This window comes from Leucopleurus acutus (genome assembly GCF_964270905.1).
Source record: "Leucopleurus acutus genome assembly, chromosome: 6".
NCBI classification, from domain to species: Eukaryota; Metazoa; Chordata; class Mammalia; order Artiodactyla; family Delphinidae; genus Leucopleurus; species Leucopleurus acutus.
Genome location: NC_139149.1, coordinates 3,785,939 through 3,812,869, shown reverse-complemented (window position 1 = coordinate 3,812,869; position 26,931 = coordinate 3,785,939). Strand labels below are relative to the sequence as shown.

Here is a 26,931-nt window from a genome sequence, read left to right as displayed (position 1 = left end):
CTGCATCTTGGAGGCTCCTTCCCAAAGAAACCAACTGGTGACACTTTGTGAAGTCTATTCTTCCCCCAATTTAAACTTTGCTAATCTTCCCTTGGAAACTCTTAAAGTCATGAGAAAAGTACAAATACAGTATAAAATCAGTCTAAGATAACAACAAATTCCAAATACTCATTTTTTAAAATGAAAATATTTACTTTCCTAAATATCCTGTAAATAAATGTATCTTCTATCCCAGGTTTAGAAACACTGATAATAAACATAATTCAGTTTATGAAAGAATTATGTTTTGGTATGTTTGATGTGATGATTTTTGCTATGCATAAAGAACTTTACCAAAAGAGCCAGGCCATCATTGTTCGAACCTTGACTCCATCATGACTGCTTTATGCGAGCCTATGCTTCCATCAGTTTCTACAGGGTTTTGACTTAAAGCACCAGATCAAGAAATACTTCTCATATCTTATAGCTGTTAGGTTATACTGCAGTGTTTTCTTGAGACCTGGAAGTAACTATTCATCCCTGGCATTTGAAGGCCTCCTCAGTGAACTTCCTCCAAGACTTCAAAGTAAAGCCTGAGACCTGGGCTCATTCCCAGGAGGGCTTATTAGCCGACTTTGCCATCTGCATGCAGGAAATGCTGATGCTGTAAAATGACTGAGATTGGGCAGAGGCCCCTGGTGCTCAGCTCTGAGGCTATGTGGACTTCAGTAGTTGTTTTTAAAAAAATAAGTAGTAAATATAGGTTAAGTCATAAATGCTAGAGACATGCCAAGGAGTATATAAAGAAAATGTAGGAAAACTGAACAGTAAATATAGTTTTAATTAATTGTGGTTAGCTCACAAAAGCCATACAGTAGGATGTATCAACAGCGGGCTTTTACATTTATTGACATTGGTGGAAGCTATTTTCCATTTTGGAACTTCCCAGGCATACAAAAAAAACACAAAACTTCTGTGACTAAGCAAAAGGGGAATAAAGTGGTTTAATTTATTTTTAATATTAATAATTACATTTTCAAAAACAATTATTTTATATTTAAAGGTATCAATACCATAAATCTACAGCTTATAGTAGGAAATATAAGTGTAAACAGCCTATACACATTCTGCATTATTGATACAGTTTTATATGCATAACCCAATATACTAACCAATAATCTCCAGAGAAAACACATAAAACCCACTTGTCTAGACAGTAGACAACAGTTTTAAAAACAAACCAAAATAGACTCCCGTTTCGCAGCTGCATGTGGTGGAAATGTGTATGTATGAAGATTAAATCTGAGGCATTTACTACACTGAAGATATTTGCTCCATGCCAGCCATGAGTGACAGTGCTAGAGATTCCACTGTGGGAAGAATAAAAATAGGTTAATAAAATAGGTTTAAATGTTTGAAAATAGCTAAATAGGCTCTAATAAATGTCTTGAAAAGTATTTAGAGACACTTTCTATTTTTAATTAAAATACTCATTACTTCTAACATACAATAAAGATGATAATCATTTATTAAATACAATTGAGAAAGTATGATTTATTTCTATTTCAGATCATTTTAGTTTTGAAAACAAAAAAAAAATCTGGGCATTACACTGAGCAAATCACATTTTTCAAAATGTCATAAAATCTGGCCTCAATTCATAACAAAACGCCATGTTCTGAGCTATGAGTGGAATCTCCTTGCCTAACAGTCACCCAGTGCAAAAATGGACAAATGTATCAATGTTTCCTCTAACACATTTCTAACACAGTATGGTTTTTTTTTTTGGCCAGGGGTAAAAATGGGGGAGGCTGAGAGGTGGCAGTAGGGGCTTACAACAGTAATTTGTTTTTAAATACTTGCATAATAAACAAATGCCTCTTCGTTGTAGAAGTCACACGACACAGGAATATAGGGATCTAAGTAAGCACTGTGAGATCAGAACTTTCTCTGTTTTCCTGCCTGGCCGGCCCCCAGCTTCTTCACCACTTACGCAGAGCATTCGGGGAGGGCTGGGGGTCAGGAGGACTGGCTCTGCGTGCACTCCTCTAGGATTCCAGTCTGCCACGCCAACAACGAGTTTCTCTATCCTGGCAAACTATCCTGGCAAAGATTATGTGCCTCCGGCCGGTCACTGCCCCGCCTACCTGAACTGTGGGTGCAGCAGGTCAGCACTGAAGGGCTCATCTCATCCCAGAATTTATTTAGATTTCTTTGCATTCACAACTTTCTGATGATATGTTTTTGTTTATTTATTCTATGTTCACTCGTTACTCTAACAGTATTTTAAAAAATGTTCAGCTACTTTTAATGAGCATATCACAATTTGAACATACAGAAATAGGGAACAAATTAGTCCTGCATACTTTTCCCAAAAAAGCTCTGCAAGAGATATTACTTAGTCCTTTGTGTCTGTAGATTAAATGACCATCTTCTCCCCATGACTCACCCCACAGACCTCTGTCTGCTTCACACACTGTCTGTGTACTGAACCGTCAGGCCTGCATTTCCTTGTGTAAGAGCCAGCCTTGGGAATTTTAAAATTGCTAAAAAAACAAAAAACAAATACCCCCCCCCACCCCCGCAAACCCTATATTTTGAAAAGGAATAGTTACAAAGGCTACACATGACAGTGAAGTGTACTGAAACCTATTCTGCCATCTGCTTTAATTAACAATGGTTTTAGAAATCCATTGGTGTAACACATGATATACTAGAAAGCAAAATCTTCAGTCTCAATGTTTTACAACTGATTCACTCACCCCACTGTAATTTGGGAAAAACAATTCAACTGCTGAGGGACTTTCCAGGTTCGAAGTGGTGAAAAATTCTAATTCTTCATGAGATCAGTACCAAAACAATAACAGGTAGACTTAGTTATCAGAAAATATAAAAGCAGTAATATTTTAACATAATACTCACGATGGGGAAAGGATCCTCTACAGACAGCTTTGTTTAAAACGGTTACAAGAAACATATGGCAGTTTTTAAAATCAGACTCCATTTTCTCTATAGATTCCATTCTAGGAAAGAAAGTAAATTTCAATTTAGGTAAATGCATAAGGAGTTACTAGGTAGGCTATAAAATACCTTTGGAGTAATTTCAAATGTGCTTCAGTTTAATTATGTAGAATCCTAACTCTAAAGATTCTAAAATAAAATATAAAATTTCCTGCCAAACTTTCAAAGAGTCTGAAGGAAAGTGTCATTAGGATACAAAACTGCTGCTTCAGGATGGTAGTGAGTTCTAGAGTGAGGATAACTGAGGATATTCCCTTTTCTATTGTACAGTTCTATACTTTTACTTTTCACAAGCACACCTTCTTTCAAATAAACAGCACATTAAAGATATAAAACCTTACATTTTAAACTTACTAGAAAACTGTTATTATGGGAAATAGCAAACACCCATACCCAGCTTCAGTAGTCACCCCCTTGCAGGCAGTCCCAATTATACCCTTAGCCCCATATCTTTAGAAGCAAAGTTGAGACATCATAGCATTTCAGTCATAAATATTTCAGTGTGTACACACAAAGATAAATACTCCTTTAAAATCATAGCCACCATACCATTTGCTTAAAAATTTCACCTTGCTTTAAAAATTTTTCACTTTCTGCTTTAAATGTGAATCAAGATCAGTTAATTTCCATAAACTGTGATGGTTAATATGCCTCTTAAGTCCTCCTCACCCCCTTGTTGAAGAAATAGTTCAATTTTAGCCAACAATATGCAGCAGTGTTATTACCTTCTCCTCCACCTGACAGTGACATGGAGGGGGAAGTCTGCTGCACACACTTGAGACAGCAATAATAAAGTAAGACTTCTGTTTTCACCCCTGCAATGAGGAATTTTATCTACCATTCAGAGTATTCTGACACAGCCATATGTTAAGATTTTAGATTAGTGCTATAACGAACTTTCGGCTCCTTACTAATAACAACTAAGTACAAGCTATTATCCCAACAGCCCAGTCAACCAGACTTGCTCTTTTAAATATATTTCAAGGAAGTAGTAATAGCAAGATTACATTAATTTTATAAACAAGACAGGGACAAACTATTGAGCTGCACATTCAAGGTAACAGTAGAGGATGGTACTCTGGATAGGAAGAAAGAGCTCCTGGGTCCTCTTTCTATGTGATAGGTGTAGATAATAAACACCCTAAAAGTAAAATATACAATCATTCTTTTAGAGCTCTCTAAAATGCAATTTTGGACTAGGATCTAGCATGATGTCCAGAATTTGGTTTAAAATAATTGAGTGAATGGGAGTGGGAGTGGGCAGTAAACACAAAACAGAACTGATTGTCACTGGCATCTGCTGAAGTGGAGTGATGGACCCCAGGGTCTGTTATGTTCCCCGCCCGCTTCTGTGTATGCTCGAAGGCATCCATTAACAAAAATTTAGCAAACCTATACAACAGGAATGTAATTTAAGGATATTTGCTTGTTCTAATCAAAAGACTTCAGATTTTTCTTGTTTTACCGCTCAGAAAAGAATTGCATAATTCTTGATGTTGCCTAGTTTAGATGAACAAATTCAATTCTTTCCATAATTATAAGTGTATGTGATGTGTTGCCAAGAAGAAAAACAAGGCTCCCAGAATGAAGCCAGCTAAAAGTGAAACTGAAATGGTCACAGCACAGAGGCCCCACAAGCTGCGTACTTACTGCCATGCCCCCAGGCCAGCCTGCCAACCATCTGCAAACATGAGGGCCAAGTTCAACACCTTCATGATGGCTTCCTTCACAAAACTGACCTGGAGAGAAAGCCATGGAAGAACATAGGCTCTGTGACCATGTTTGGATACTGACACCAACACTTTCACCTAATTTAAATGAGTCACAGAAAAAGCTCAGTGCAATCATTGCCTTCTAGGTATAAGGAAGGGTACTAGGCTCTGAACAAAATGCACTTGGAATTGGACCACACGCCTACTGCACCCACAGTACAGGTATATCAGCAGCAGAGTCTGACCAACAGAGCCAGCAAGCTACCTTTTCCTGGGACAGCCATTTGAATTCACCAGTGAAATGGGGCAAGTTATTCCAATGGCTGTAAGATGACTTAATATATTCACATCAAGCTGGACACATTTCCTGACCAAAGCACTATTATTCCATAACTGCAGATAAAATTTTCTTATTGAATCCAAACACAGTGCTGAGTGCAGACTGTCACAATAAAGTTGTCAGCTGTTTCTCTTATATGTAATTTCCAGTCATATGGCACAAATTTGTAACCTATTTGATCTGGTCCTTCCTTAAAGAATATTTTGCAATGTCATGAAGAACCTAGGGGTAAGACAGGAATAAAGACACAGACCTACTAGAGAACGGACTTGAGGATATGGGGAGGGGGAAGGGTGAGCTGTGACAAAGCGAGAGAGAGGCATGGACATACATACACTACCAAACGTAAGGTAGATAGCTAGTGGGAAGCAGCCGCATAGCACAGGGAGATCAGCTCAGTGCTTTGTGACCACCTAGAGGGGTGGGATAGGGAGGGTGGGAGGGAGGGAGACACAAGAGGGAAGAGATCTGGGAACATATGTATATGTATAACTGATTCACTTTGTTATAAAGCAGAAACTAACACACCATTGTAAAGCAATTATACCCCAATAAAGATGTCAAAAAAATATTTTGCAGATCAGAAGCTTAATAAGTATAAAATTCCAAAGTAGAGAGACAACTTCCCTTGGCTGGCTTCATTCCTGCCTCAGTGGCCAAGTTCACAGGTGACACCTCACATACCTTTTCTCTCAGCAGACATCGATCATGGATGGTTGACAAGTATCTATAGTGAATTTTAATCAATTGATCTAAATCCTTGGCTTCTTCGACTTGATGTTGAAACTCCAGCCCTGTACTGTGAAGAATCTTGAAAGATGACAAATTTAATCAATATATTTTTTTCTTTGAGAACTAATGTGCCACACACAAAACTTTTTTTACCAACCTCTTCTACATTCACTTGCACAGGGAGGGAATGCCTCACTCTGGACTAACAGACTGCTCCTGTGTGGAGGGGCAAGTATATGAACTGTATAAGATATGCATTGATTTTTTTAAAAAAAGTCACCAGATAAATTGAATTTATATGTTTTAATAAATTCCACTGCTTACATAATGGTCTTTCTTTAAAAGGAATATGACTGTATCAAGTAGAAAACAAAAAACAAATTAAACAAAAACTTAACCATTTACTCTCAACAATTAAGGGCTTAAGGTTGGTCCTCTGAAGGCCACTAGTGCACGGGAAAGAGAGCACCTCTGCCATGTGTATCATGTATAAAACACAGGCTTCAAAGGCTCACTTCATCCAAACAAAAGTGGGTTCTTAGAACCTATCTACCAGAATGACTACAAATTCTTTTTTAGCAACCATTATAATCCCAATGAGTACCGTCCTCGAATAACACTGCTACTGTTCAAACATCTGAACTCCTCTTCAGAAGTTCCTCTAGAACTGGTTTTAATACGTGTAAGAAAAGCAGTTTTATTTACCCTACGAGTTACTTCTTATATTTAAGAAAAAAAGTATATAATCTGGCTGCATTTTCCTCCTTACACCCCATACTAGCCTGACAGATTTGTTTTTAGGCTTCCATTACAAAAAATTGAAGCCATTTTCCAGGGACAGCCCTGTTCCCACTGCTGACATTTAAAGGACTATGTGGCAAGTTCTGATGGCAAGTCCAAAAGAGGCGCTCTGGGTGTGTCATCCCAAGGGGTCACTAGACAGGAGAGACACAGTGTCTGGAAAACATGTGCTCTGGCATGTTTTAAAAAACACTTCCCCCTGCTGCCATGTTACTTTATGATCAAGTTTTTAGTATGTGCTACCTTCACATTTACAGTCTATTATCTTGTGTGCTTGTTTGTATTTATAAATATATTACAAGTAATTCTCCACGAACAGATGTATACACGGTGACAGAACTGAGTGGATGGACAGACACGAACCCTGGTCATGATGTAGTTGTGTAAGCTGTTCACAAAGTGCATGAGCTTTACTCTTAAGAGGAACATACGATGGATCTGCTGTCTTACTGGCTCCTTCTGTGGTCCAAAATTAGCAGCTGTGTCTTGTCCACCTAAGAGTCCTTCAAGTTGTGGTTTTTCAGCAGGACTAGCTAGTTCTGTAAAGGAACGAAGAGGAGAGGGGGTGGGAAGAGCATCCACGCAGACCCCACCTGCACCACTGCACAGAGCAGGACTTGCAATGGTGTGGTCGTCTGCCCTGTAAAGGGCACTCGGCTGGATGCACAGCAGGGACCCCATCCTCCCTATCTGGAAGGTGAAGCAGTTAAAGCTGCCATATCACCCTGATTATCACTGTCATCAAAAATATAAAAACAAAGTCCTATTAACTTGTCATTAAAACTTTTTTACATAACCTAAGAATTTTTATTCTGGCTAAATTCCTAATTTAGTTATTGTATTTCAGATTAACTGTACTCATTCAGGGAAGTTAATTCTGATGTCTATAAGCTATGGCCATAAATACATATCATTTTGGCACTTGTGTATATATAAAAAATGACCTAAGACTACCAACCTTTTTTTCAGTGCTAAAATTAAATTATAATTTATCTGTTGAAAACAAATCTTACCACCAAATAGTAAAACATCCAGACTATATTTTGCCCATTTTATTTGCAATAAGAGAAGAAACACCTGATTATAAATTTTTTGACATTCCAAACTTATAACAATGTCCACAGGCCATGGGACCTATGAAAACAAAAATAGAAAATTAGAATAGAAAGTAACCTATTACTCATATGTCTCAAATTTTTTTTTTTTGGCTGTGCCGCACAGTATGTGGGATCTGAGTTCCCCGACCAGGGATCGAACCCGCGCCCCCTACATTGGAAGTGCGGAGTCTTAACCACTGGACCGCCAGGGAAGTCCCTTGTATGCCTTAATTTTAATAGAAAATGTTCTTAGAGTATCAGCACATACCTTATAGCTCAGGGTCAGACCATCTAAGATATGAACAGGGAGTTTCTTCTTAGCTGTGTCAACATTTTCAAAAGATATAGATAGACTAGGTAAAGAAATAAAAGTTTTAGTTATTTAGCATTTTGAGTTATTTAATTTATATATTCCAAAAAGACATTTCATAAAAGGAATGCAGATATTCCATATTTTTCTAAACATATATTCCAGAATAGAAATCAGGTTTTAGAAATAAAGAAGGGGGGCAAAATTTTTAAATAATGGGTTTAGCTATAAAAATGAAGATACTTATAGTAAATTACTTAGGAAAAAAGACAAAGTCAGGGAAGGTTAACTGTATTTGGCAGGTGCCTAGTCCTGGTAGAGTTCAGCGAGAGGCTCAGGAGACAGACACTCTGTTGGGGGTGGCAGGAGAGAGGGTGGGGAGAGACAGAGAGACAGAGAGAGAGAGGGAGAGGGAGTGTGTGTGTGTGTGTCTGGTGGCGGGAGAGGCTGTTCTCACCCTGGAGAGCAGGCATATGCAAGTGTGTGGGCAAGAATGGGGTCTGAAAGTGAGAGAGTGGCATGTACATATATACACTACCAAGTGTGAAACCGATAGCTGGTGGGAGGCAGCCGCATAGCACAGGGAGATCAGCTCAGTGCTTTGTGACCGCCTGGAGGGGTGAGATAGGGAAGGTGGGAGGGAGGGAGGCGTAGGAGGGAAGAGATATGGGGACATATGTATGTGTATGGCTGATTCGCTTTGTTATGGGGCAGAAACTAACACACCATTGTAAAGCAATTATACTCCAATAAAGATGTTAAAAAAACAAACAAACAAGAATGGGGTCTGCTTCTAAAGCAAAGGTGTCACACATGGCTTCATCCACTCCTGCCCAACTAGTCTGAGTGTGACTCTCAACAGAATGCAGCTACCATAGGGCATGGAAATGTTCCTGAGCCAGGCACTTATTTCCTTCACTCCTCAGAGCAGTTCTGTCACTGTGCTGAGAAAGGACGTGACTCTCCCAGGATACAGAGGCACCTGTGACGATGCCTGGATGCAGCCCACGGAAGGTTAACTTGAAGGCCAAGGCAGGAGTTAGCCTTACAACCAGAGATGTAAGGGTCGGTGTGTGACTTACAAGTTTAGCCAATTCATTCCATGTCACAGACTAGTCAGAATTTTTTTAGCTTGTAAGTCTGTTACACGTGCATCTACCAAGTACTTAGTAGGCAGCTACTGAATACCTTGTCAAGTGCTGCACTAAGCAGGTGATAAAAAGCCAATCCCTGCCCCCCTCCAGGGGCTCATAGCCCAGAGCATACAAAACGTGCAGTCACCCTCCAGTCACCAAGCCAGGGGGGCAGAGCTTTGCGGAGTGCAGACAACTGCTGGCCATGCCCATGGGAGAGCAGCTAACTCAGGTAACTGGAGGGTGCAGACACGTGAAGGCTCCTGGGGGAGAGAGTACAGCTCTCGGGGAAAACACAAATGTCCCAAATCCCTGAAGTGGGAAGTATGGTGGAGAGAGAAGGTGATGTGTCTGTCTCTGTGTGCACAAGAAGCGAGGTGGGGAGCCAGACAGTGAAAAGCTCTCTCTCTCAGGAGAAGCTCGGCCCGTCTGCTCCAAGGCGCCAAGCAGCCCAAGCATGCGTGGGGGTGGGGCGGCTAGTGTCCCGTGTGGCCCTAGAGGGCCAAGTGGGAAGGGAGAGATGCCGAGACAGCTGGTTAGCAGGCGGCAGGGAGGTGCTCTCCAGTGAGCACTGAAGGGCATGGGGAATGTCATCCAGGAGGCAGAACCGAGGGACCAGGGTATGTGGGGGCCGGCAGAGAGGAAGGAATCTAAGGTGAGCTACACTGGGCACTGGGATGAACAGTGGTCCCATCCAGAAGAAACAAAGGGCTGAGAAAACGATGAAGCTCAGTTTTGGACACATGGCATCTGAGGAAAGTCATGAGGCACTGGTTGTGCAGACACCTGGGCTAAAGGTACTGACCTGCAGGTCACTAGCGGTCGCTGAAGCCATCGACATGGAACGAAGGTGCCCCAGGCAGGAGAGCGAGAAGCTATGCTAAGGGTGGGCGGAGGGCAAGGGGCTCACAGGGAGGATGCAGAAGGAGCACCAGTGACAAGGGAGGGGTATGGGCAGGGCAGGGGAGCTTGGAACCGGGAAGGAGACCTGTGGGTGCAGACTCAGGGAGACTGAGGGCACAGACAGGCACCTAGAACACATGGAAGCCATAGGAGAAGGGGTCCCATTAAATTAAACTAAATTAAATTAAATTAAATTAAAACTACACTGAGACATCATTTTTCATCATCACTGGCAGAAATCTGAAAGTCTGACAACATACTCTGTTGGTGAGGCTGTGGAGAAAGCCTCATTGCTGGTGGGAATTAGAAAAAATACAGCCTTTATGAAGAGGAATTTGGTAACAGCTAGCAGAGTTACACAGGTGTTTACCCTTTTACCTGGCAATCCCATTCTAGAAAAATACTCCAAAGTTACACTGGCAAAAATAAGAAGCGAAATGCACAAGACCAGTCACTGCATACATACATCGCAGAAGAACAGAATCCACGTGTCCACCAACAGGACACCTGGTTGAATGAACACAATCAGCTGTAAAGTAGTGAGGACAAGCTCTCTAGCCTGCAATGCAGTGGGTCAGATGTATTATCTACTTAAGAAAAGTTAAGCAGGTGTTACAGAGTGCACACTGTGTGCTTCCTTTTCTGTAACATGTGAGGAGAAAAAGGAATATGTACACATACGGTTTTGGTTCCAAAAAATAAACACTGGAAGGATAAAATAAAATCTAATAAAAAAAGGTTATGAGGAAAGAGAGAAAATGGACAGGAATAGGAACAGAAGCCAGAGCTCCCTAAAAGTAATTTTGTATCAATGATTTTAACTTAAGAAATATATAGCTGTTTTATACAATTAAAAAACAAAATGGAATCAAGAAAAATAAAAATGAAGTGATTCCTAAAAGTAGAAAATAAAACAAATGAACCCAGCCCTATATTTGTGGTATAATCACATTGAGAATTGTTCCAGGTGACCCTGAAATACAGGATTCTGATGACTTGAAAGTACAGGAAGAGAATATAGTCACAAGCATGTTTTAAACTCTCAGTGGGCTTGTTGCTGTTATTGTTACTTTGGAACTATTATGATTTATTATAGAATAAATATAATAAATATTTATGTTCATGAGTTAGGAAGCACTCAAGGGAAGATACAAAAGAAAATCAAAAAAGTGAAATCCTATAATCTTTAACACATACTGGAAATATCAATATGAGCTTATGATTCATCTTCCTCTTTCTACATATTTCCTAGCTCCATCCACTGAGTGAGCCCAGAAGTACTGATAATCCAGTATAGACGAACACTCTGGGACACAGACCAAGGGCTTTTAAAGCCACAGAACAGACAGGACCAGTGATCCTGGAAGAGGTGCAGAGCCTGGGGCAGGAAGTGCACAGGATGAGTCCAGACATCCAGTCCTGAAAGCAAAGATGCTCTCCAAGATTACTAGAGTCAAGTGAAGGAGTTCCGTCTGGGTAAAGATGGGACAGTCTGAGCAAGAAAAAAAGAATAACTGTAATAGATTGAAACATACTAAAAATAACAAAATTCATGAGTTTCTATTGATAGTGAAAAATATAACTTTAGCCTTCCCTGGCCCCCCCTGAGGATTACTAGGCACTAATTCCTTACTATGAAAAGAATCTAGCTGTTACCCTGCTTTTACTAATAATTGATGAAAATTCTACTTCTATGGAATCATCAAAGGACACATGACATAAATAAAAGGAATTATTTTATCTACTACTAAGTAGTAGATGGTTAGTAACCTGGCATGGCTGTGAGGAAAATAATGTCCTAAGTGGCATGTAATAAATGTTAATTATTATCATTATTACTTTTCAAGGGCCACTGAGGGAGCCAAGAAAGGTAGCCAAGCAAGGACACGGAACAGGAAAAAGGACGAACAAGCAGGGTGGAAAATGAGCCTCTGTTATACAAAGATTTAATGGCATCAACCCACAGACCTGGCCCAGGTGCTCAGCAGGCCGACTGACAGGGAGGAGGGAAGGTGAGTTCCCGAGCCGGGGATAAACCAGTACAACAGCTTGAAAACAGGCAACGCTGTCTGTGAAAAGTGGTGGAATCTATTTCCCCTCTAACTGGGCTGGCCTCTGACTTGGTCTGTGGTGGAAGTAAGGGTCTGTGAGGTGAGGCCTGCAGCTCAGGTCTTGGCCAGTGCCAAGGGCTCTGCTCTCACTCTCTCAGAACACCGCCTGTGACATCACAATGAAGGCTGGTGCAGCCGGCTGGAGGGCAAGGGTGGGGCAGGAAGGCAGCCAGTATGGACTCCAGCCATGTGAGCAAGGCCATCAGACCCTGAGAGACCACACGGTGCCATCTCACATCTCCTCTCATTCAGTGGGCAAGTTGCTGCTGTCTCAGCTTTTTTTTTTTCTCAAAATATTTATTTATTTGGCTGTGTCAGGTCTTAGTCGTAGCACGTGGGATCTTTGCTGTGGCATGAGGGATCTTTTTCGTTACGGCATATGAACTATTAGTTGCGGTATGTGGGATCTAGTTCCCTGACCAGGGATCGAACCCGGGCTCCCTGCACTGGGAGCCTGGAGTCTTACCCACTGGACCACCAGGGAAGTCCCTGCCTCAGTTTTCTAATGTGTAAAATAACATTAGTAAAACTCATAGGGGTTGGTGTGAGGATTAAATAAGATAACATATAAAAGAGAAGAGTTCGTGACACATGGATTATCTTATAATTTTTAAAATAAAAGGTCCTCCCATATTTTACCGTGAACTGTCTTCAGGATAACGCTGTCCTACTGCTTCTTGAAGCTGGACATTAAGAAAAGACACATTCTGCCAAGTTTCCTTTTCTCTTATTTTATCAAAAATTGACGTGTAGAAGTCATACATGGTATCTCCCCCTTCCATTAAGAAGAAATTCCTCATGGCCTGTAAGTACTCAACCAACCTGAATGAAGAGAAAATAAGTGACAGAAAAATCTTAGGCTCATAAGATAGGATTCTAGATCAGGATCAGGTATCATTTTTAGTGAAACGCGTTTACACTGTACATTTACTAAAATTAGAAATACTAATACATCTTAAAGATTTTCAAAAATAATAAAAACAGCATATGGTTTACTTTTAATAATCAGAAAGAAGTTATTTTTCTATAACATTGAAGAAAATTTGGCAAAGTCACAAAAGTGTAATAAAAAAAGTTAATCCAAATCTACTATTCATGATGAATTTCCACTGTTAATATTTAGGGTAGTTCTTCCCAGTCTTTTTTCCATGCATTAAAAAAAATAGTTCCTACCATATTATATATCCTATTTTTTAAGATTTAAGAAACTTTACATTATTTAAAACTCTGCATAAACATAATTTGTATGAACTTTACAAAGTTCATACATGGAAATGAATATGCCATATTTTAAAATGGATGTGCATATTTATGGATATGCCACAATTTAAAGAACTAGTCATCCATTACTAAGTAATTTCATGTTTTTTCTCTGATAGCAAACTTCGTGACAAGCATTTTTGTGTAACAAGCTTTTTCTGTATTTCATTTGGGATAAATTCTCAGAAACAAATTTCACAATAAAGTTAGGAAAACACTGATGGTCTACTGATCTTCTCAAAAGAAAATTGTTTATTGCCTATCCATTCCCTACTCTAACAAAAATTAGCTTGAAATCTAGGTTTAAAAATAACTTCAGCTATTCTTAAAGTACAATAAACTACCGACTACCTCCCAAATGAAACCACTCCTCATACCTGTAATCTTTTTTTAGAGTTCGCATGAGGTTTCCACAGCAATCTAGATACTGTTTGTCAATATGAGGATAGAGGCAAGATCTCAGCGTTAATTCAAAAGTCTGGCAAGTCACAGATTCTGATGATCTATCCACACATATGTCTCCACCAGCAAACTTCTCGTGAAAGTCACTCTGTTCCAAATACAACCTTTAATATAAAAATATGAGTCTTCTTTGTAAGAGCTGCTGTCAACAGAATTCTCTTTTCAAAAAAAGACATCAATTCTTTTTTTGTCTTTTAATGGAGGTACAGCTGATTTACAATATTATATAAGTTTCAGGTGTACAACACAGTGATGCACAATTTTTAAAGGTTATACTCTATAGTTATTATAAAATATTGGCATATTCCCTGTGCTGTACAATATATCCTTGTAGCTTATTTATTTTATACATAGTAATTTGTTATCTCTTAATTCCTCACCCCTATCTCACCCCTCCCCCTTCCCTCTCCCTACTGGTAAACCAATATTTTGTTCTTTGTATCTGTCAGTCTGTTTCTTTTTTGTCATATTTACCAGTTTCTTGTATTTTTTATTTTTAAAATTTATTTATTTATTTTTTGGCTGCGTTGGGTCTTCGTTGCTGTGCGTGGGCTTTCTCTAGTTGTGGCAAGCAGGTGCTACTCTTCATTGCGGTGCACAGGCTTCTCATTGCAGTGGCTTCTCTTGTTGCGGAGCGTGGGCTCTAGGCACGTGGGCTTCAGAAGCTGTGGCACACGGGCTCAGTAGTTGTGGCTCATGGGCTTAGCTGCTCCGCAGCATGTGGGATCTTCCTGGACCAGGGATTGAACCCGTGTCCCCTGCATTGGCAGGCGGATTCTTAACCACTGACCCACCAGGGAAGCCCTGTATTTTTTAGATTTCCCATATAAGTGATATCATACATTATTTGTTTTTCTCCATCTGACTTACTTCACTAAGCATAATACCCTCTAAGTCCATCCATATTGCTGCAAATGGCAGAATTTCATTCTTTTTAATGACTGAGTAGTATTCCACTGTATACATATACACCACATGTTCTTTATTCATTCATCTCAACAGAATTCTCTTAAATCAAAACTCTGTAGTCCCGTATTTACCTTTAGTCGTAAAATTACCAACTATTACAGAAATAAAAATCTTTTTCCTCAAAGTATTCTTTGTGTGAAGCAGACCTTCACAGAGTTGCTTCTGCCTAAAAGATCAAGTACTGAGTAGGTCTTTCTAGCCCTTAGGGTTGAAAGAAGTGAATGACGGCCATTAGACAATAAACAGGGTATTGTGTGGGTATTAATAATTTATTTCATTGGGGCAATTATCTAAAAGCCCCTAAGGGCCAAGATACATCGGGAGGGTCTGACTCAACATGTCCCAGGACCCCTAACTTCCATGAGCATCTTCTGTATGAGTGACAGCGCTGCCCATGGGCCTAGGGCTCATGATAATCTGTGGACTTTCACAAATAATAAGGAGGCTAAGTTATGTATCTGAAATAAATGAATGCAATATATTCTTGTATTTCATTCATTAGAAAGGAGAGGCTACAAAGGTTTCTATTTTTAAGGCTGGAAAGCCCTACCTGGCAGAGATAAACAGTTACTAAATATTGCAGCACAGATTCTGCCATTTCAATCATTGAAAATCCTGCAGGTGCGTATCACCTTGCAAAATTAATCGCCAGCAGCGGATCATGAACATCATCCAGTTCAAGATGCCTCTCGGCAATGGACTGCATCTTAATGAGGGTCTCTCTGGTGGCCTGTTGCTCAGTGAGGGCCTGTGCAGTGGAGTCTTCTCCGTGTCGAAGACGAGACTGCACAGACTCCAGAAACAGGGTATACAGACTTTTTCTTTCTGCATCTGAAACATAAAGAAATGTGTAAGATGCATTATGTTCTAGTAAATAACTAACATTAAGAAATATTAAGTAAACTTATCTAAATATATTATAGCCTGGTATTTTTCCTTTGGCCTATGAAGGTCTATCCCTGTTTTGTTACCCTTACAGTATAGTACCCTTAGTACAACTAAACATTTTTATAACCTCCGTTAGACAATTGCAAAGTTCATGGTTAAACATTCAAAGTATAAGCTAGTTTTTTTCTGAACAGAGTAACAGCTTAAGCAGGAAGCCTGAAAGTAAAGTTACCATTATACTAGATAGCACTATGATAACACTAATAGGAGTCATAATTACATTGGGAAAAACACTTTGAACAGTGGCCCTGGAAAGTTCTTTACGTTTTATTATTCAGTTAAAAAGGAAACATTCCACAAAGTGAAAATATTACTTAAAGTAGATATAATAATTTAAACTAATTAACGTAACATTAAGATGATTTACAAACAAAACAACTAAGGTCACACCTATACCTCTCAAAGCCTTTTTAGACAGTTGATAAAACCTTAAGTATATTGCTTAAATTACATCCAAAAAGACCACAAATTATATCAAGATTTTCTCAAAACCTATGATCAAGTCTGAACCGCTCACCAACAAATTCCTATCTGCCAGAGTTCATGTCCTCAGGTGCCAAATGCTGCTCTGCATTAAGAAATACCAGAGAATTATTGTTAAAGGACCAGTCCTAAGGCATCAAGAATAAGTAAAATGCATGTGGAACATATTATCACTGCCTTTCAAACATCGTGATAAAAGTTTCCAACGAGGACAATCTTTTTTCAGTCAGAGCAGCGTGATCTATCAATTTGATCATGGTGATCAGTTCCAAGAAAATAAAAGGCTTTGATAATTTTCAAACTGCAAAATAATGTCATATCTCAGAATGGCAAGCGTGAAGATTGGAGCAGCTGCTCCATCACTAAGGGGTTACCTCTGGCTGTGGCTTGGCACGTGGTGCTCTCCATGCATTGCAGGTTCTTCAGCAGCTGCATTGACTTGCCAGCCATTATGATCTGCTTAAGGACAGGTTTCAGGAAGGACACCATGGTGTGCTGCCTGCTGGAGGGCCCTTGATCACTGCCAGAACTCGCGCTAGCGTTATCACTCATTTTTTCTTCGTTTTCTGTCTTTTCCGATACACTGTATAGCGTGTAAGTTGCATACCAAAAGTCTCTGTGATTTACCGGAACATTCTTGTTTCTATAGGGATTCAAAAGAATTTTAAACTTTAACTTCTCTTCCTTAAAAACAACAGTATATCTATTCTAGCTTAGGCATGTTGTCCAAACATTCCAAAACATAGTAATATCAATTATTAGTAAAACAATGCAATCTTTAGGTAAAATGGGACAAATGTTTTACCTGACTTCAGCTTAACATAGAAAAGTGGACAAATACTCTGAATGGCATAGGTAAAATCTAACTATGCAGAAAGTTTCCTGAATTGGAATTAAACAAAATATGATTAATTTGGTTCTCTTTAAAGGTAGAATAAAAGTTTACCCATCTCCTCTGAAAGTAAACTCCAGAATTCCACATCTTTTCTTCCACAACTATTTCCACTGGACTATTTTAACAATGAAACAAGGTGTACTCATCACCCCCTGAGGATAGTCAGAATCCCGTTTTTACAAAAATCCTCATGTGCAACAGAAGAAACAAGACATAATGAGACCCAAGATTCAGCTAAAGAAAGGCCAGTTCTTTTATATGAGCACTGTGTAAACAGGGTTACCTTTCTGTAGCTCTAAGTTACTCTCCCTGATGAGTTAAATGGATAGCTATCAATAAAAACATGTATCCAGGGACTTCCCTGGTGGCGCAGTGGTTAAGAATCTGCCTGCCAATGCAGGGTACACAGGTTCGAGCCCTGGTCTGGGAAGATCCCACACGCTGTGGAGCAACTAAGCCCATGCACCACAACTACTGAGCCTGTGCTCTAGAGCCTGCGAGCCACAACTACTGAAGCTCGCATGCCTAGAGCCCGTGCTCTGCAACAAGAGAAGCCGCTGCAATGAGAAGCCCATGCACTGCAACGAAGAGTAGGCCCCACTCGTCACAACTAGAGAAAGCTCGCATGCAGCAACAAAGACCCAACGCAGCCAAAAATAAAATAAATAAATAAATTAAAACAAAACAATAAACATGTATCTGTACAGAGTGCAGAACTTAAGACTGAGTTAAGAGAGTGCAAATAGTTCTACATTGCAGTTTCCATGATTCTGTTCAGAAAAATCAATTAAATGAAGGGGAATCATCATAGATTTTATGATGATCAAGATTTTCCTTAATTGTTTTATTAAATATTATACTAAATAGGTAAAAAGAGCAGCTAATTAGGAGAAATAAATATATTAGAGGCATATTCTGTAATATTTTCACACCTTTTGTCTCACAGATAATTTATTCCCATTGGTTCCCTTTAATGAAGCCATCTGACATCACCTAATTCATTTTAAGGGACTCAGTGTGCCTTTCACCATACCAGCCAGCCAAAAACACACTATCACTCAAAAATATAATTTGCTAATAAGCAAAGCTGTGATTGACATAAAACTTGGAAAAATATTTTTGCACTGGTACCTGATGTCATCTATAAAAATGCAAAAGAACCTGCCTATGGATCAGGTGAAGCTAACAGAAGTGTACGATCTCCACATGGGAGAAGAGAGGTAAAGCCAGCTCCTGCTGTGCCTCCCTCACCTCTGGATGATGAACTCCCGGGCACAGTCGCACAGGTGCCCATGCACGATCCACTCATCTACAGTCTGCAGGTAGGGCCGCACGGTCTCCACCCAGAGCGAGAACAGCAAGGAGACCTGAGGAGACAGCGCAGCACGCACATCCATTCTCAGAACTCCCTCGTCTCTGGATTAAATGAGGTTCGAGCGTTTCTGAAGCACCTTTTAAAAAGTGATCCAGTTTCTATGTTTTTTGAAACAAAGTAAGAAATTAAAAATCCTAACCATATGCTATAAAATCCTTATGAAAAACCTCACCTAAATATGAGAAGACCATATTGTCCATAGCAGGACCCTCTTAGGAGTGAAAGTTACCCAGGGACAACAGGTCTAAACTGGACAGTCCAAACTGGTATATGGTTATCCTATCCAAATAGTGCTATTAGCAAAATGTTCATTAACAACAAGGAAGTGATTCTGTTCTACTATAGTTCCTAATAAAAAGAAATTACAGAGCTGAAAGAAATCAACTTTTTATTGAAATGCAGTATCAAAATGGTGAGGAAAAAGAGTCACACCAACAAACTAGGCAAAACGCCTAAATTATGTGCCCAAAGAAACATGTGGCTTTCTAGATTAAAGTCTAGATTTGTATTTTTTAAAATTGTGGTAAAAAAATACATAATATAAACTACACTGTCTTAACCATTTTAAAGTGTACAGTTTGGTAGTGTTAAATGTATTCATATTGTTATGAAAACAGACCTCCTAAACCTTTTTCAGGCTACAAAACTGAAACTCTGTACCCATTACCTATCCCATTTTCTCCTCTCCCCCGGTCCCTGGTAACCACCATTCTCTTCTCTGTTTCTATGAATTTGACTACTCTAGATACCTCATATAATAGATCTGTATTTTTATTTAAGAAAGAGTTATTACAAATATCTATAAAAATCAGCTAGGTATTTTTCACATCTTGCTTTTATGTTTTGTTTTATTCTTGCCTCATACATCTGGTGATCTTGGCAATTATAGATGAAAAGCTAGTTTCCTGCAGCCTCAAATTTAGAATCTAATTTGAAAACTCACAACAACTGTCTGACATACTATTTTTACAAATATCTATGACAAGCTATTGACCACTCCTATGGCTGAGCAGAATTAGTCACACACGGTGGACTAGACAAGGATCCCCACATACAGTTTGCTCAGAGGCTTCTCCAACATTGTCATATTCAAGGATGGCTTTATACAGGGTGTTGAGCAGGTGAGATGCTCGAACGACATTTCGAGTGTCAGGTGGAACTTCTGCTACTCCAGTACTAAACACTTTGTGCAGAACCTTGAGCTGAGCCAATCGAGGTGATAACTTGTCCACCACTATTGCAAGAGTTATTGTAGTATCTGCAAATATCAAGAAATCAAACTTATTAGCAAGGAAAAATATCTGCATTCAAAATGTGATATAAATGCTAAGCTACTTATGGAAAGGCATGGCAAACCGGAGGGTGGCAGGTTTTTTATTGGTTTTTTGTTTTTTTTTTTTAGTACGTGGGCCCCTCACTGTCGTGGCCTCCCCCGTTGCGGAGGACAGGCTCTGGATGCGCAGGCTCAGTGGCCATGGCTCACGGGCCCAGCCGCTCCGCGGCATGTGGGATCTTCCCAGACCAGGGCACGAACCTGTGTCCCCTGCATCGGCAGGCGGACTCTCAACCACTGCGCCACCAGGGAAGCCCAGGATGGCAGGTTTTAATCTCATGTTACAAGGAACTGATTTCCCCCAAAAAAGAACCCCCTAAAGAAGGAAAAGACAACTCAGCAGAAAAATAATGAATAAAGGAAGTGACAATTCATGGAAAAGGAAATTCAAGCAATTCTTAAACATACAGAAAGATACTCAACCTCACTTATGAAAAATGAATGCAGAATAAAACTACTCTGGGCAGATACAAAACAGACTACAATGGGCTCCTGTTTTAGTGAGGGGAGGTGGAGAGGGTGACTACTAAAGGTAACAAGAGCAAGTCCCTTCGTCAGGATGGCACAGCTCTGAACCCTAAATATGGAGGTGGTCATAGAGATCTACACATGTGATAAAATGTAAAAGAACGGCAGAAAGATACTGCTTACCTCCTTGCAAAAAAACAAGGCCCTGCAAAACTGGTGAAACCCATGTCAGACCTGCAGATTAGTTAATGTACTATGCCAATGTCAATTTCCTAGTTTTGATAACGTCCTATAGGTGTCAACACTGGAGGATGCTGGGTGATGGGAACATGGGACTTCAATGCACTATTTTTTGCATTAGTTGTAAATAAAAGTTAAGGGGGAAAACCTGCATGCACTGGGTTACCATTTTCACCTGTCATATTGATGAAGACCTAAAAGTTTGATAACACACTGCTGGCAAGACTGGGAACAAACGGGTACTCATATATATTGCTGGCAAGGGTGTAAAGTTATTTATCTGTACCTCCGTGGAGAACAATGTGGCAATATCTACTAAAATCACATATGCCATCACATACTCTTTGACTTAGCAATTCCACTCTTAAGAATTTGTGCTATAGCTAACTTGGTGCACATGTGTACAATTACTTATATGTAAGTGGTTATCACTGCAGCACTGTTGCCAACAGGAAAAGATCAGGTACAGCCCAAATGTCCATCAAAAGGGGACTGGTCTATGATACATCCATACAATAAGATGCTCAATATGTAAAAAAGAACGAGGAGGCTCTTTAAATACTTGTATGGTATATTCCTCAAAATTTAAATTAGAAAGCAATTTGAAGAGAGCAGTTAAAAGACTACTAGGCATGTGTATATGAATACATGTTGCTTGCATATGTCTAAATTATTTCTGGAAGGATGTACAAGAAATAGATCAGTTGGTTGTCTCTGGGCTGGGGAACTAACGCAGCAGGAAAAAATTTCACTGTAAATCTTTCTATACTGCTTGGATTTTTAGAGATGTGAATGGCTTAAAAATACAAATTTAAAATAATTAAAAAAATGAGTGTATCCAGGAGAATTACTTATTTGCCATGTAATTTTCAAATCTTGTATTATATTAACCTAAATGGCATTCAAAATATGAGTTATGTGTGTTATGCGTAAAAGGGAAGAATATTTAAATACCATTATTGATGATGCACTTCTCAATTTCTGTAAGTTCCTCTTTGAAACTAATGAAGTATTTGTACAGGGCCCACATGAAAGCCTGGTATGTTCTAAAAGGTGCTTCTGTCGACTTCTTAGGAACGGAACCATTTCCAGGTAACATGCTTTCAGAGCTGTGCCCCATGATTTCATCAATAAACTCCTGGAGTCGAAACACAACCTGGCCATATGCTGCTATTTGTTCTAGCACTGATCGTAAACAGCTCTACAACAGAAGCAAACCAGAATGATTTAAAGTCAGTCTTCTGTAGGCATTCTAATTAATATCCCCTCACTGTAAAATATTTCTTTTGTGACTTTTTTAAACAGTATGCTTAGTAAAAGACAAAGTAATAAAACGAGTATTTAGTTTTACATTCAGAGGAAACAGTGTAAGCATTAATTTTTATAAAATATAGAACTGTGGCTTACACTTTTTAAAAACACATAAATATAAGGTAAATGTACTGTAGGCAAAAAAATTACAGTAGACAGCTTTCCCAATAAAGAATGACAGAAAATACAAATCAAAACTAAATATGAACACCACAAACAATATAAAAGAATTCACTAAGCACTATAAAAATACACACTTAATTTTGCCTTTTGGAACTTAAATATATTTAATAGTTAATTTTACAAAATGTTCTAAAGTTACATAACCATGATTTACATAAATCTTATTATTTAATTTTAATTACAGTAAATACAAATAACTTACATTTGTCAAATGAGTTACTATAATGTTGTTCCTCACAGTTACCTTTCCATCTATCAGCTGAAATATAAAGAGCTTTTTTACCCCTGAAAGTAACCTGAAATAAAAAGATGAATGTACTTTAAGTTTAGAAAAATATACACTACAGTAATGCCTAAGAAATTTTAATAAAAGATTCAGAAGGGGAGGGTAAGGGAGGACAAAGAGGTCAGATAATTAGAAAATAAGACATCAGTCTTTTATCTGATTACTTTAAGACTGATTATTTCAATACCATCTTTAAGAAAGTACAAAACAGTACTGTCAAAACATTTCCTCACATACATGATGGTCCAAACAGATCTTCCCACTTTTAAGCATGTCAGTATTATATTTTATGACAGAGAGAACCAGAAACTGGAAATCTCAGTAGTAACAGCACTACATGTTACATTCTTCATCTTCATTTTTGTGTGAACACAGTCTAAATTCTGAGATTCCTGGTTCCTAGGTACAGGGCACAGGTAACTCTCACTGATGTGCTCTGCCTAAAAAGCAGTAAGCAGAAAATTAGAAACCTTAACTTGAATTCACATATTTAAAAAGTGATAGTCTAATCTTGGTTAAATCATATATGACAGTATTTAAATGGAAAAGAGGTAAATATACCAAAATCTCCATGGTTGACTCTAAAGTTTGGGCTTACTGAGTCTCCCAATCCAAATTTAGGTGTCCACAGGGACCTGATTTGGGTTCATACCTAATGGTCTATTTCTAATATGCATGTGAAAAACCCTCAAACACCTTTCTTCAGAAAACCAAAATTCTGCTTCTCATTAATAAAGTCTTTAGACTATGAATTAGGTTAACAGGTCTTACCACAGGGTTTCCCGAATAACCTGCGTTTCAGTAACAAAAACTCTGTCATCTGGAACATATAATGGGTCACTGGTGTACAAGTGTTGGTCCCTATTAGATAACAAACATCAAATGTCAATGAAAAGATTTCTCATTAAGTAAAAGTAGAAGTCTCAAAGAATATGTGTAATTTAGTGGTAATTTAACCAGTAATCGATAAGCAAATAAACATAATACATACTTTAAATTTCCTCCCATATTCATTTTCACAAGTCAACTGAAATACTCTCAGAGAAGCACTTTCAGAGCAATTTTAAGTTTATTGCCGACTTAGGCAAATATTTAAAACTATGTATTGTTGTTTTGGAAAAATAGTAACTATTTTTGCAGTAAGTACACTAAAACAGAAATCAAATAAATGGCCTAATATAAACCAATCCATTCACTTTGAAAATAACAAATCAAAAGACAGATTATAGTTAAATAATTTCACTTTAAAAATAATAATTAAATAACAAAACTGCTTAGGGCTTCCCTGGTGGCGCAGTGGTTGAGAGTCCGCCTGCCGATGCAGGGGACACGGGTTCATGCCCCGGTCCAGGAAGATCCCACATGCCGCGGAGCGGCTGGGCCCGTGAGCCACGGCCGCTGAGCCTGCGCGTCCAGAGCCTGTGCTCCGCAATGGGAGAGGCCACAACGGTGAGAGGCCGCGTAGCGCAAACAAACAAACAAACAAACAAAAAAACTCTGCTTAATTGGAATTGTTAAAAACTTCAAGGAAAAGCAGATTTGAGATTTGTTTTCCCTTCTCACTTGGCTGCCTTGTGAATAAACCCTTTCTGCTGCAAACCTTGGAGTTTCAGCATTTGGCTTGCTGCTCATCAGGCAAACGGAGCTAGTTCGATGAGGAACTGATCACAGGTTAAGTGGCAAGTGCAAAGTGTTATGAAGAATAAGTGACTGAGGAGAGCGGCCAAGATGGCAGAGTAGAAGGACCCTAAGCTCACATCCTTTCATGAGCACAGAAAAATTACAACTAACTGTGGAAAGAAAAACTGATAAAAAACACTGAAACATACCAGAAAATATTAAAGAAGGAACCACAACAAGACAGGTAGGAGAGGCAGACTCGTGATATAATCAAATCTGATACTCCCCAGGTGGGTGACCCACAAACCGAAGAATAATTATATTATAGAGGTTCTCCCACACGTGAGGCATGCCCTAGTCTGGGGGGTCTGGCACCGGGAAGAGGAGCCCCCAGAGCATTTGGCTCTGAAGGCCAGTGGGGCTTGACTGCAGGAGCTCCACAGGATGGAGGGAAATAGAGACTCCACTCTTAAGGGCACAAACAAAATCTCATGAGCACCACGACTGAGGGCAAAGGCAGAAATATGATAGGAGCCTGGGCCAGACCTACCTGCTGGTCTTGGAGGGTTTCCTGGGGAGGTGGGGGATGGCTGGTGACTCATCCTGGGAACAAAGACACTGGTGGTGGCTATATCAGGGAGCATTCACCTGTGTGAGCTCTCATGGAGGTTGACCTCTTGGCACCAAGACCTGGTCCCACCCAGTAGGCTCTAGGCTCCAGTGTGGGGATGCCACAGGTGAAACAAACTGGGCAGGGACACAGCCCCTCGCCTCAGCAGACAGGCTGCCTAGACTTCCTGAGCCCACAGCCACCCCTACACATGCCCGCAGATACAACCCTGCACACAAGAGGGACAAGACCCAGCTTCACACATCAGTGGGCAGGCACCAGTACCTCCTGCAGGAAGCCTGAAGAAGCCCCTGGACCAGTCTTACCCACCAGGGGGCAGACACCAGAAGCAAGAAAACCACAGTCTGCAACAGCTCACTGATGAAATCAAAGAGGAAATAAAAAAATACCTGGAGACAAATGAAAGTGGAAACACAACGATCCAAATCTACTGGACACGGCAAAAGCAGTTCTAAGAGGGATGTTTATAGTGATACAAACCTAACTCAAAGAAGAACAAATAAAACCCAAAATTAGTAAAAGGAAAAATCATAAAGCTCCACAGTGGAAGTAAATGAAATAGAGACAAAAACATAATAGAAAAGATCAATGAAACCGAGGACTGGTTCCTTGAAAAGATAAACAAATTTGGTAATTTGCTTATCAGACTCATCAAAAAAAAAAAAAAAAAAAGAAAAAAGAGAGAGAAGGCCCAAATCAATAAAATCAGAAATGAATAAGAAGTTGCAACTGACACCACAGAAATACAAAGGGTCACAAGAGACTACCACGAGCAAATGTACGCCTAATAAAATGAACAACCTAGAAGAAATGGACAAATTCCTGGGAATGTACAATCTCCCAAGACTGAATCAGGAAGAAATAGAAAATATGAACAGATCAATTTCCAATAATTAAATTGGATCAGTAATCAAAAAAAGCCCCAACGAACAAAAGTCCAGGACCAGATGGCTTCACAGGTGAAGTCTACCAAACATTTAGACAAGAGTTAACACGTATCCTTCTGAAACTATTCCAAAAAATTGCAGAGGAAGGAACACTTCTGACCTCATTCTACGAGGCCACCATCACCCTGATACCAAAACCAGACAAAGATATCACAAAAAAAGAAAATTACAGGCCAATATCACTGATGAACACAGATGCAAAAGTCCTCAGCAAAATACTAGCAAACTGACTTGAACAATACATTAAAAGGATCATATACCATGATCAAGTGGGGTTTATCCCAGGGATGCAAGGATGATTCAACATTTGCAAATCAATGTGATACATCACATTAATAAATTGAAGAATAAAAATTACATGACCATCTCAATAGATGCAGAAAAAGCTTTTGACAAAATTAACATCCATTTATCATAAAAACTCTAAAAAAAATGGGTGTGGAGGGAACATACCTCAACATAATAAAGGCCATATACGATAAGCCCAGCTAACATCATACTCAAAGGCAAAAGCACTTCCTCTAACATTAGACACAAGACAAGGATGCCCACTCTTGCCACATTTATTCAACATAATTTTGGAAGTCCTAGCCATAGCATCAGAGAAGAAAAATAAATAAAAGGAATCCAAATTGGAAAAGAAGTAAAACTGTCACTGTTTGCAGATGACATGATAATATATGTAAGAAAATCCTAAAGACGCTACCAGAAAACAACTAGAGCTTATCAATGAATTCAGTAAAGTTGCTGGATACAAAATTAATATATAGAAATCTGTGGTATTTCTATACACTAACAATGAAATATCAGAAAGAGAAATTAAAGAAACAATCCCATTTACCATTGCATCAAAAAGAATAAAATACCTCGGAATAAACCTACCTAAGGAGTCAAAGACCTGTACTCCAAAAACTGTAAGACGCTGATGAAAGAAACTGAAGAGGATACAAACAGCTGGAAAGATATACCGTATTCTTGGATTGGAAGAATCAATACTGTTAAAATGACCATACTACCTAAGGCAATCTACAGAATGCAATCCCTATCGAATTACCAATCGCATTTTTCACAGAACCAGAACAAGAAAATTTTAAATGTGTATGGAGACACAAAAGACCTTGAATAGCCAAAACAATCTTGAGAAAGAAAAATGAAGGTGGAGGAATCAGGCTCCCTGACTTCAGACTATATTACAAAATTACAATAATTAATACAGTATGGTACTGGCACAAAAACAGACACATAGATCAATGGAACAGGATAGAAAGCCCAGAAATAAACCCACACACTCATGGTTAATTAATCTACGACAAAGGAGGCAAGAATATGCAATGGAGAAAAACAGTCGCTTCAATAACTGGTGCTGGGAAAACTGGACAGC

General features: G+C 39.2%; 1 protein-coding gene across 5 annotated transcripts in view; it reads right to left on the bottom strand.

The window, feature by feature from the left end:
• Nucleotides 1-798: 798 nt before the first annotated feature.
• TUBGCP5 (tubulin gamma complex component 5) overlaps nucleotides 799-26,931 on the bottom strand; it is a 58,612-nt gene continuing 32,479 nt past the window's right edge. For 3 of the 5 annotated variants that reach the window (XM_082840695.1, XM_082840696.1, XM_082840697.1), the window contains 16 exons: nucleotides 23,124-23,213; nucleotides 22,269-22,362; nucleotides 21,527-21,773; nucleotides 19,587-19,789; nucleotides 18,408-18,523; nucleotides 16,636-16,904; nucleotides 15,463-15,661; nucleotides 13,777-13,965; nucleotides 12,779-12,961; nucleotides 7,951-8,035; nucleotides 7,599-7,719; nucleotides 6,949-7,124; nucleotides 5,737-5,862; nucleotides 4,651-4,739; nucleotides 2,902-3,002; nucleotides 799-1,349 (listed from right to left, as the gene is read on the bottom strand). In XM_082840695.1, coding sequence (XP_082696821.1) covers nucleotides 1,294-1,349; nucleotides 2,902-3,002; nucleotides 4,651-4,739; nucleotides 5,737-5,862; nucleotides 6,949-7,124; nucleotides 7,599-7,719; nucleotides 7,951-8,035; nucleotides 12,779-12,961; nucleotides 13,777-13,965; nucleotides 15,463-15,661; nucleotides 16,636-16,904; nucleotides 18,408-18,523; nucleotides 19,587-19,789; nucleotides 21,527-21,773; nucleotides 22,269-22,362; nucleotides 23,124-23,213 — 2,344 coding nt within the window. In that variant the 3' untranslated portion in view covers nucleotides 799-1,293. Of the gene's footprint in view, nucleotides 1,350-2,901; nucleotides 3,003-4,650; nucleotides 4,740-5,736; nucleotides 5,863-6,948; nucleotides 7,125-7,598; nucleotides 7,720-7,950; nucleotides 8,036-12,778; nucleotides 12,962-13,776; nucleotides 13,966-15,462; nucleotides 15,662-16,635; nucleotides 16,905-18,407; nucleotides 18,524-19,586; nucleotides 19,790-21,526; nucleotides 21,774-22,268; nucleotides 22,363-22,589; nucleotides 23,095-23,123; nucleotides 23,214-26,931 lie in introns of those variants that run through there. The other 2 variants (XM_082840699.1, XM_082840698.1) reach the window with 2 other exon arrangements.